Source organism: Carettochelys insculpta, chromosome 1, assembly GCF_033958435.1.
Source record: "Carettochelys insculpta isolate YL-2023 chromosome 1, ASM3395843v1, whole genome shotgun sequence".
Classification (NCBI taxonomy): domain Eukaryota; kingdom Metazoa; phylum Chordata; order Testudines; family Carettochelyidae; genus Carettochelys; species Carettochelys insculpta.
This window is the reverse complement of record NC_134137.1, coordinates 4,814,504-4,825,614: the sequence shown is the minus strand read 5'-3', so window position 1 is coordinate 4,825,614 and position 11,111 is coordinate 4,814,504. Positions and strand designations below refer to the sequence as shown.

General features: G+C 47.9%; 1 protein-coding gene across 1 annotated transcript; it reads left to right on the top strand.

The window, feature by feature from the left end:
• Positions 1-6,887: 6,887 nt before the first annotated feature.
• On the top strand, positions 6,888-7,886 carry LOC142002373 (olfactory receptor 52D1-like). The gene has a single exon (XM_074978448.1). It carries the CDS (start codon positions 6,888-6,890, stop codon positions 7,884-7,886), a length of 999 nt encoding a protein of 332 aa, XP_074834549.1.
• The last annotated feature ends 3,225 nt before the right edge of the window (positions 7,887-11,111 follow it).

Here is an 11,111-nt window from a genome sequence, read left to right as displayed (position 1 = left end):
CTAGTAAGCGACCAGGGAGCTTTGCGACCGGGTGCTGGCAAACAGGGTGTGTGCTAACAGGAGGGAGTTTGGAGAGGCTCTCCTGGAGGAGGAGAAGGAAGGAGCAAACTAAAGCACCTTGGGGTAAGTGGCTGCTTATATTTGGAGGTTTTGGGCTTGTGTGTTTGTTTGGAGTTTGGAGTTTGTTTGTTTGGAGTGCTGAGCTGAGTGTGTGTGTTTGTTTGTTTGAAAGGCCGTGTGCGCAGGCAGGCAGGCAGGCAGTTGGAAGCTGATTAGGTTTGAATTGAAACACCGTGTGCTGATTGGCTGAGCTGTAGGCAGAGGGAGGAGCTATCAGGGAGGCCGAGCACTTAAACCCTGCTAGTAAGCGACCAGGGAGCTTTGCGACCGGGTGCTGGCAAACAGGGTGCGTGCTAACAGGAGGGAGTTTAGAGGGGGAGCTTGGAGGGAGCCAGTGACTTCTGTTGCCCTTAAACTAAATCCTTTATAACAACCTCTATCTGAAACATTTAATTAACCCTCATATATAACTAGAGTAGGAAATGGAGGCAGAAGCCCAGCAGCAGAGTGGGGGCTATCCTGTTTATTGTGTCGAGTGCAGTATGTATGACTACCTACCCTGTGGGCGGGTGGCGTATGTGTGCGCTCGATGCAAGGAGCTCCTGGCCCTCAGAGACCGAGTGCGTGCTTTGGAGGCCAGGGTGGCTGAACTGGAGGAGCTAAGGAAGGCAGAGGTGTTTGTGGATGAGACTTTCCGGGACATAGTAGGGCTGTCCCACCTCCAATCTGACAGTCCTGAGGCTGTTACGGAGGATGAAAGGCTCAGGGAAGGAGAGCAGTCAAGGGGAGCAGAGGGAAACCATCCCGTAGTTGGGACCCTCCTTCCAGAGGGTGATGTTGTATCCTCTCGTGCCGAGGATACTTCTCCGGGGGAGGGAGCGCCAGCTGTTAGGAAGAAGCAGGTTTTAGTAGTGGGGGATTCGATCATTAGAAATATAGATAGTTGGGTTTGTGATGACCGGGAGAACCGTATGGTGACTTGCCTGCCTGGTGCGAAGGTTGCGGATCTCTCGAGGCATCTAGACAGACTTATGGGCAGTGCTGGGGAGGAGCCGGTCGTCGTGGTACATGTTGGTACCAATGACATAGGGAAGGGTAGAAGAGATGTTCTGGAGGCCAAATTTAGGTTACTAGGAAAGAGACTGAAATCCAGAACATCTTTGGTGGCATTCTCTGAAATGCTTCCAGTTCCACGCGCAGGGCCAGATAGACAGGCAGAACTTCAGAGTCTCAATGCGTGGATGAGACGATGGTGTAGGGAAGAGGGGTTTAGATTTATTAGGAACTGGGGACACTTTTGGGGTAGGGGGAGCCTATACAGGAAGGATGGGCTCCACCTAAATCAAGGTGGATCCAGACTGCTGGCATTAAACATTAAAAAGGACATAGAGCAGTTTTTAAACTAAGAGGTGGGGGAAAGCCGATTGGTGCGGGGGAGCACCTGGATCGGACGGAGACTTCTCTTACACGAGGCTCCATAGACAGGGATTCCCTAGAAGTTAGTCAGATAGGGAACGTGGGAAATAATATATGGGCAAGATCAGATGTAAAACAATCATGCATAAAAAAATCCACCGTGTCTGTGAAAGGCGGACATATAAATAGTGGTAGTTTTCTAACATGCTTTTACACTAATGCTAGGAGTCTGTCTAATAAGATGGGTGAACTGGAGTACCTCATATCAAAGGAGGAAGTTGACATAATAGGCATCTCAGAAACATGGTGGAATGAGGACAATCAGTGGGACACTATCATACCGGGATATAAATTATATCGGAAAGACAGAACAGGTCGTGCGGGTGGCGGAGTGGTACTATATGTGAAGGATAATATAGAATCAAATGAAGTAAAAATCCTAAAGGAATCAAAATGTTCCATAGAATCATTATGGATAACAATTCATTTCTCTAATATGAATATGGCATTAGGAATATATTACCGACCACCTAACCAGGACAGTGATAGTGATGCTGAAATGTTAAGGGAGATTAGAGAGGCTATCAAAATAAAAAACACAGTAATAATAGGAGATTTCAATTATCCCCATATTGATTGGGTGCATGTCACCTCAGGACGGGATTCAGAGTTTAAATTTCTTGATGCCTTAAATGACTGCTTCTTGGAGCAGCTAGTACAGGAACCCACAAGGGGAGAGTCGGTTCTCGATCTAGTCTTAACTGGAACGCAGGATCTGGTCCAAGAGGTAACTGTTACTGGACCGCTTGGAAATAGTGACCACAATATAATAACTTTTAATATTCCTGTGTTGGGAAGAACACCGCAGCGGTCAAACACTCTGGCATTTAATTTCAAAAAGGGGAATTACACTAAAATGAGGAAGCTAGTTAAACAGAAACTAAAAGGTAGAGTAATTAAACTAAAATCCCTGGAAGCTGCATGGAAACTGTTTAAAGACACCATACTAGAGGCCCAACTTAAATGTATACCCCAAATAAAAAAACACAGTAAGAGACCTAACAAAGAACCACCATGGCTAAACAGCCATGTTAAAAAGGCAGTGAGAGAGAAAAGGGCAGCTTTTAAAAAGTGGAAGTCAAATCCTAGTGAGGAAAATAGAAAGGAACATAAACACTCCCAAATTAACTGTCATAATGTAGTAAGAAAAGCCAAAAAAGAGTTTGAGGAACAGCTAGCCAAAAATTCAAAAAACAATAGTAAAATGTTTTTTAAATACATTAGAAGCAGGAAGCCTGCTAAAAAAGCAGTGGGGCCCTTGGATGATAAAGATATAAAAGGAGCGATCAAGGAAGACAGTGCCATTGCGGAGCGATTAAATGATTTCTTTGCTTCAGTCTTCACGGCTGAAGATGTTACAGAGGTTCCTAAATCTGAGCCAGCCTTTTTAGGCGACAAATCTGAGGAACTCACTCAGATTGAAGTGACATTAGAGGAGGTTTTGGAATTAATTGATAAGCTGAATAGTAACAAGTCTCCAGGACCAGATGGCATTCACCCAAGGGTTCTGAAAGAACTCAAATGTGAAATTGCGGAGTTATTAACAGTGGTTTGTAACCTATCCTTTAAATCCACTTTGGTACCAAATGACTGGAAGACGGCCAATATAACACCAATATTTAAAAAAGGCTCTAGAGGAGATCCTGGCAATTATAGACCGATAAGTTTAACATCAGTACCAGGTAAATTAGTAGAAACACTAGTAAAGAGTAAAATTGCAAGGCACATAGAAGAGCACGAATTGTTGGGCAAAAGTCAGCATGGTTTCTGCAGAGGGAAGTCGTGTCTGTCTAATCTATTAGAATTCTTTGAAGGGGTTAATAAACATGCGGACAAGGGGCACCCAGTGGACATAATATACCTAGATTTCCAGAAAGCCTTTGACACGGTCCCACACCAAAGGCTTTTATGTAAATTAGGTGGTCATGGGATAGGAGGAAAGGTCCTTTCATGGATCGGGAATTGGTTAAAAGACAGAAAACAAAGGGTGGGAATAAATGGTAAATTTTCACAATGGAGGGGGGTAACTAGTGGTGTTCCCCAGGGGTCAGTCCTGGGACCGATCCTGTTCAACTTGTTCATCAATGATCTAGAAAATGAGGTAAGCAGTGAGGTGGCAAAGTTTGCAGATGACACCAAATTGTTCAGGACAGTCAAAACCAAAACAGATTGTGAAGAACTACAAAAAGATCTCAGCAAACTGAGTGATTGGGCAGCAAAATGGCAAATGAAATTTAATGTGGGTAAGTGTAAGGTAATGCATGTTGGAAAAAATAACCCAAATTACACGTACTACATGATGGGGTCAAATTTAGCTACGACAGATCAGGAAAGGGATCTTGGAGTTATAGTGGATAGTTCTCTGAAGACATCCACGCAGTGTGCAGCGGCAGTTAGTAAGGCAAATAGGATGTTAGGAATTATTAAAAAAGGGATCGATAATAAGACAAAAGATATCATACTTCCCCTATATAAAACTATGGTACGCCCACATCTCGAGTACTGCGTGCAGATGTGGTCTCCTCACCTCAAAAAAGATATATTGGCATTAGAAAAGGTTCAGAAAAGGGCGACTAAGATGATTAGGGGCTTGGAAAGGGTCCCATATGGGGAGAGGCTAGAGAGACTGGGACTTTTCAGTTTGGAAAAGAGGCGATTGAGGGGCGATATGATAGAGGTATATAAAATCATGAATGGTGTGGAGAAAGTGAATATAGAAAAATTATTTACCTTTTCCCATAATACAAGAACTAGGGGACACCAAATGAAATTGATGGGTAGTAGGTTCAAAACTAATAAAAGGAAATTTTTCTTCACACAGCGCACAGTCAACCTGTGGAACTCCTTGCCCGAGGAGGCTGTGAAGGCCAGGACTCTATTAGGGTTTAAAAAAGAGCTTGATAAATTTTTGCAGGTCAGGTCCATAAATGGCTATTAGCCAGGGATAAAGTATGGTGCCCTAGCCTTCATAACAAGGGCAGGAGATGGATGGCAGGAGATAAATCACTTGTCTTCTGTTCTCCTTCTCTGGGGCACCTGGCATTGGCCACCGTCGGCAGATGGGATGCTGGGCTTGATGGACCTTTGGTCTGACCCAGTATGGCCATTCTTATGTTCTTATGTTCTTATGTACTTGTTCTGCAACATTTACGAGCTTATTTTCTCCCTCTAGGAACGGGACTGAACCTTTTCTGGGATTTCTTTTTCTCTGAATATATTTAATAACTCCCTCTTTTGTGATTCTTAGACCTGTCAAACATATTTTTAATATTCCTGGTCAAATTACATAACTTCCAATATATATGGCTTGCCATTTTCCTTTTCTCTCATTTGTTATATATTGTTTTCTGCCCTCTCTCTATTATTGCTGCCTTTAATTTGCAACTGAGCCAAGCTTTTCACCAAAGTTATGCACTTTTTAATTGTGGAACTGAGGATTGTTAGCCATGTAATTGAGTCTACTCCAATATCTCTAATTTTTTATTCTTTTTAATTTGCCTAAAGTTTTCTTCCAACTTAGTTGTGCAGATAATTTGCCTCAGCTTCCAGGAATTAGTGCCAAAAGCTATGGCTACACTATAGTTGCAATTTTGGGATACAGATATATACAAATTTATTCCAAAATAGCAACTCCATGGATAAATACCACACTTGAAATAACTGCACCCCTCATCATATCAAAATAGCATCAAAATAGCCACTGACCTTCAGTGCCATGCAGATGGCACCAAATTTGATATAAGTTAACTCAAAACAAATTACGCAATTTGCACAATGCAAATTGCATAAGTTATTTTGAGTTGCAGCTACAGTGAGCTGTAGCCTAAGTGTCTACTCCTGTATCTGGTTGGGAGCTGCCCTCTGGTTGTGTATTGTTGTGTAATAAGTTCCAATATTTTATGTTGTTCTTCTGTCTCATACGTCATGTTCTTTGCCCCTTCTCAACACTAAACAGCCCCTAACTTTTCAGCCTATGCTCTGTCATTTCTGTGGCATTGCTGTCACTGACACAGGACTTTCCCCCACCTGAGGTTTGTTCCATTTGGGATACTTTTCCCTGACACATCTCTTGACAAAGGATTGAGATTATTTTGCTCTCAGATTCTGAGCAAGAGGGAGAAAGGGAAGCTCCCTACAGCACATTGCCTTTAGCCTGGGATTCATTGTGTTAAAAAATCATCAGGGATCACCAGTGTCCTCACTCATGTTTCCTGTGGTCTCTATTTACATTTTCTGCACCCCGCTGTATAGGAATTACTCATACTGGGAGCACCTTAAAGTATGGGACCAGCATTGGCGAAGGTAGTTCTTGGTTCAGTAGACCCCTGACTTGCATGGATTCGACTTACGCAGTGTTTATATTAGTGTGAGATGGGTTGAGTCAAGGGGAGATCCTGCTTCCCTGCACCCTGCCTTGCCGCTTACCCCTACGGGACCTGCCCTCGAGAAGTGCACTGCCGGCCAGCTCGGGAGCTTCTCAGGAGGCAGCTCTCACCTCGCAGCCACCCAGGGTTGCAGTGCCAGGGGCAGGGAGGGGCAGGCACAGGAGGCAGGGCATGTGGCCAAAAGCTGGAGGGGGCTCATGGTCCTCCTGCTCCAGCTGGCAGCTCCAGCTGCCCCTGCCAGTGGGCAGGTGGGACCAGGTTACAGGAGAAGCGGGGCCACCTCCTGCTTCAGCCACCATGCTCTCAGCATCAAGTGGCCACAACACTCCTGCTGTCCCACAGCTGCCCGGCCCCCACCTCCCCGCAGAGCCTTTAATGGCTCAGACCTGTAGCAGTCTGCAGGACAGAAGCAGCCCCAGTGCTGTGCATGGTGAGAGCGTGGGGGTCACTCCCAGCAGGGGAGAGGAGGTGGCAGCCACACATGCATGTGAACCTGGCGGGTATGGGGGGGCACCAGGGCTGCCTCCTCCTTTTGCACCCCCTGAAGTGGGGACTTGCCCAGCGCGCTGGGCTGGGCTGGGGCTGAGCGGGGGGTGCAGAGTGCTGTGCCCCAGTCAGCTTCCGGCCCCATTGCTGCTGGGGTTTCCCCTAGCCCCAGCAGCTACCTGGAGGTGGAACAAGCAGCCCTGACCACACCTCACACTGCACAAGATTTGAATTACACCTGGCTCCCCGGGAACATAATTCTTGTGCAAGTCAGGAGTTTACTGAGGTTTGATTTCTCTGTATGCTAACAATGCCATTTATCCACGTGTGAAGACTAAAACACCTGCTTCACCCACGAGAACAGCCTCCAGCAGTGCATGTAGTGTTTCATAATACCATTGTGTCTCCATCCAGGCTTTTGTATTGTGGCCATCACCTAGTGACTGGGAACATATAGGAAGTCAGGGGAACATACAATACATGCAGGTGACACCGTTCTGCCTCAGAGTTGGACAGCTTCTCCCCTGCTCCATGTCAGATTCCAACACAACTGACTTCACCAACCCCTCCATCTTCATCCTGCTGGGCATTCCTGGCTGGGAGTCAGCCTACGTCTGGGTCTCCATCCCCTTCTGCGCCATGTACACCTTAGCTGTCTTGGGGAACTTCACTATTCTGTTCATTGTGAAGAGGGAGCCTAGCCTCCATGTGCCCATGTACTATTTCCTCTGCATGCTGTCCACCAGTGACCTCATCCTGTCTACATCCATCGTGCCCAAAACACTGAGCATCTTCTGGTTCAATTCCAGGGAGATAGAATTTGGTGCCTGCCTCACCCAGATGTATTTCATTCACACCTTCCTGTCCATCGAATCTGGGATCCTTGGTGCAATGGCTTTGGATCGCTACGTGGCCATCTGTGAGCCCCTGAGACATGCTTCTATCCTGACAAACCCTGTGGTGGCCAAGATCGGCCTGGCTGTGGTGCTGCGCAGTGGCCTGCTCGTACTGCCCACTCCCTTCCTGGCGAGGCAGTGGCCATATTGCAGAACCAACATCATCACGCACACGCACTGTGAGCACATGGCTGTGGTGAAGCTGGCCTGCGCCGACACCCGCATCAGTAACTACTACGGACTCACTGTGGTATTCTTAGTGACTGGTCTGGATGCAATTTTTATCACCTTGTCCTATACCCAGATCCTGAGGGCCATCTTCAGCCTCCCCACAAAGGACAGCCAGATCAAGACTTTTGGAACCTGTGGCTCCCACCTCTGTGTCATCTTAGCCTTTTACATCCCAGGTATCTTCTCCTTCCTCACCCACCGGCTTGGCCACAAATTGGCCCTACATTTTGAAGTTCTCATTGCCAATGTGTATATGCTGGTGCCCCCCATGCTGAACCCCATCATTTATGGGGTGCGGACCAGTCAGATCCGAGATAGGCTGCTCCATCTCTCTTCTCATAAAGGGGTCTAACTTTTTGTCTCCTGGTGTTCTGGGTCAAACACCGAGATATGTTCCTGGCTGGTGACACTGAGCTGGGACCACTTATTTAAATCACTTATTGGACAAAAAGGGGCAGGAGGACAGAACCTGGAAAGGGGCAGGGGGAGTGGGGAGGGCCACCCTTGTTCACATCCATGAGTCTGACTGCTCTGTGTTCCCTGCTGGTCATCAGAGCCATCAAGCAGGTGCTATTCCAGAAGCTCGTGCGTGTCAGGGACTTGGATACAGCCATTGCAGGGTTTTCTACGCTCAGCTTTCCCAGTTCTTCAGGGCAATGGAGGTGATGCATATAGCCATCAGGGCCCTGGATCACAGTGCTGGCCACTGTGTGAGTTGGAAAGGATACCCTTCCATCATGTTCCAGGGGTTGGTGGTCAATCATGGCCACTTCTTATGTGCGCTGGCCAGGCAAGGTGCACGAAGCTTGCGTCCTCAGGAGCTCTGCCCTGTACCACAGGACGGAGGCTGGGATATATATCCACCAGTGGAAGTACACCGTCAGGGACGTTACCATGCCCCTCTGCAAAGTGGACGACCCAGCATAACCCCTGCAGCCCTGGCTTATGCATCCAAACCCAAGTCACCCCATCCCTTCTCAGGAGGTCTTCAACGACTGGCTCACGTGGGCAAGTTACCCCACTGAGTGCGCCTTCAGCCACTTGAAGGCAAGATTTAGATACCTCCTCAGACGCCACATCTGGGTAGAGAAAGTCCCCCAGGTCTTGGGGGCCTGCTGTGCCCTTTACTACCTGGTTGAGGCCAGCGTGGAGATCTTCGCCCGCAACTTTATGGCCAAGGTCAGCCCTGGAACCAAGCAGCCCTCCATGGACCCTGACAGCCAGCTCCATTGTGATGGGCTCTGCATCAAGGAAGCCCTCTGGGAGACTTTCAGCCACAGCCGAGTGTGACCCTCATCAAGGCACCCTTGTCAGGCCCCTCCCACCCATGACGTCGTATGATTTCCCTTCACAGTGACCTGTGCTCTACATGGCCTCCGAGATGCCTTGGGGATGGTGCTGACTGTGGCAGGGCTCTCATGACCCCCTGCCTGGGGAACAGGCTATTGGGCAAGGGGTGGGGTGTCTGAGTATGGGGGCATCCCCGTGCAGGTGGCACGTCCACAGGGGTGGGTACTGTGTGTCATCTGCAGGCTTGCCTGCTTGTCAGGGTGGGGAAACTGGGGCTGGGCATCACTTGTGTGCCCGGGGTTGGGAGCCCCCCACTCTTAGGTGTGCGATGCACTGCACACTTACCAGAGTGTACCTCAAAGAGGTCGGGGATGCCCAGCTTGAGATGGTTCAGTGGAGGAGGCTGAGGGCACCTCTATCACTGGGGAGACCTCATATGACTCGTCCCTGGACAGCACCTCTGGTTCCTGGTCCGGCACTCTGGCCTGGCTGGTGGGTCTGGGTTGGTCATTGCCTGGACCTGGCTTCCACTCCAGTGCAGCAGGGGACTCCGGGGCTGCAGTATCCAGGGTGCTGTGGGGTGGGGAGATGGCCTTGCCTGCAAGGAACTCCCGCAGCTCCCAATAGCATGGGCAAGGGGCTGGAGCTTGCTGTGACCATCTGGCACTCTCCCAGGCTTTTGTGTACCCCTGCCAGAGTTGTCTTGCTTTACACCAGACCTGAGCTCGGGTGCAGGCAGGTGACCTTGGGTGGCCAAGGTGGTGGCCAGCCAGATTAATGTAGGGGCATTCTGGCAGTGGCCCATCATTTCCCGGAGGATCGCCTTCCCATATCAGAGCCCCAGGGGATCCTGGAGCGCTGGCTTGGTTCAGGAAGGGGGCCTCTGCTTTGTGCCCTGGGTGGGGTCCTGGAATCTCCTGTACTCACATCCACTTGTGATATCAAAACAAAAAATAAAAAAAAATAAAATAAAATAGACAAACAAAAAAAACACGGTCCAGTAGCACTTTAAAGACTAACAAAATAATGTATTAGGTGATGAGCTTTCATGGGGCAGACCCACTTCTTCCCTGCACTGCTTTTTGGTTTTGGTAGTATATAGACTGATACACCTGCCTCTCTGTTATCATCACCATCAATAGTCGTGGGCTCAGCACCGTTGGGGTCTGATGCCTCTCTCACCGTTTCCTTCCATCTTCCCCTGTAGAGTGCGGAGCGGCTTAGTTTCTGTAGACTAGCTTACTATCCACTTGTCATATATGATCCAGCCACTAGGTGTCTCCGTGTTCCATACACCATTCTAGACAGGAAGTAGTCCCTGGTAAACAATGGAGATAAGGCTGGACGTTGCCTTGTGTGCAGCCCCAATGCTTAATCTTCTTTTTCGTAAAACCCCGGCTTGACAAAGCCCTGGATGGGATGATTTAATTGGGGTTGGTCTTGCTTTGAGCAGGGGATTGGACTTCCAACCCTAATCTTCGATGACTCTGTGACTCAGGAGGTGCCACTGCCATAAGCAGAAGGGATAAAGAAGGGCAGATTGAATGACTGGAGACTCTACTGGGGTGGAAGAAGCTGCTGGATGGAAAGAGGAGCAGGCCAACGCTTCTAGGAGTTGAGAAGTATACCGGGTCCTTTACTGCCATCACACGCTTGCCTCAGACCCCAACACTTAGTTTGCATCATTTTGTCTGGGAAGAAGCTACTCATCAACAGTTGAGGTTGTAGTATGTTCATTCTATGATGATTGTCCTCATTTCCCCATTGGTTTTCTGTATGATCTCTTTCTGGTTTGTAATTGATTCTGTGTGCTATGTGATTAGTTTTCCTGATTGTAAGTCAACTCAGGTCATGGGATATGATTGGTTAGGTAATTATTTTAAATTATACTAAAATAACTAGTCAAGATACAGCTAAGAAGAACAAGTTTCAGTACATAAATTGGGGTCCAAGAAGGAAAACAGCAGAAAGGAAGGAAGGAAGGAAGGAAGAAGAAGAAGAAGATGAAGAAGAAGTAGTAGTTCTGGCAGAAGAATTCACCTCCAAAGCACAGCCTAAGCCTCGAGCTGTTAGAATTCCTCTGTGTAACAATGAGGTGAAGCAACTGGCATCCACAGAGACTAACTTTGTCTGGTGAAGCGGGGATGTCTGCCTGCCTTTATCAGGATTGGTGACCATGAAAGTGTCTGCTTAGCATGTTTGCTACTTGGTAATTGTCAATAGCCAGAGAATAAGAATATTACTGTGCACCAATATTTCAGTGGCACAGATCCTGAGACCAACAGTA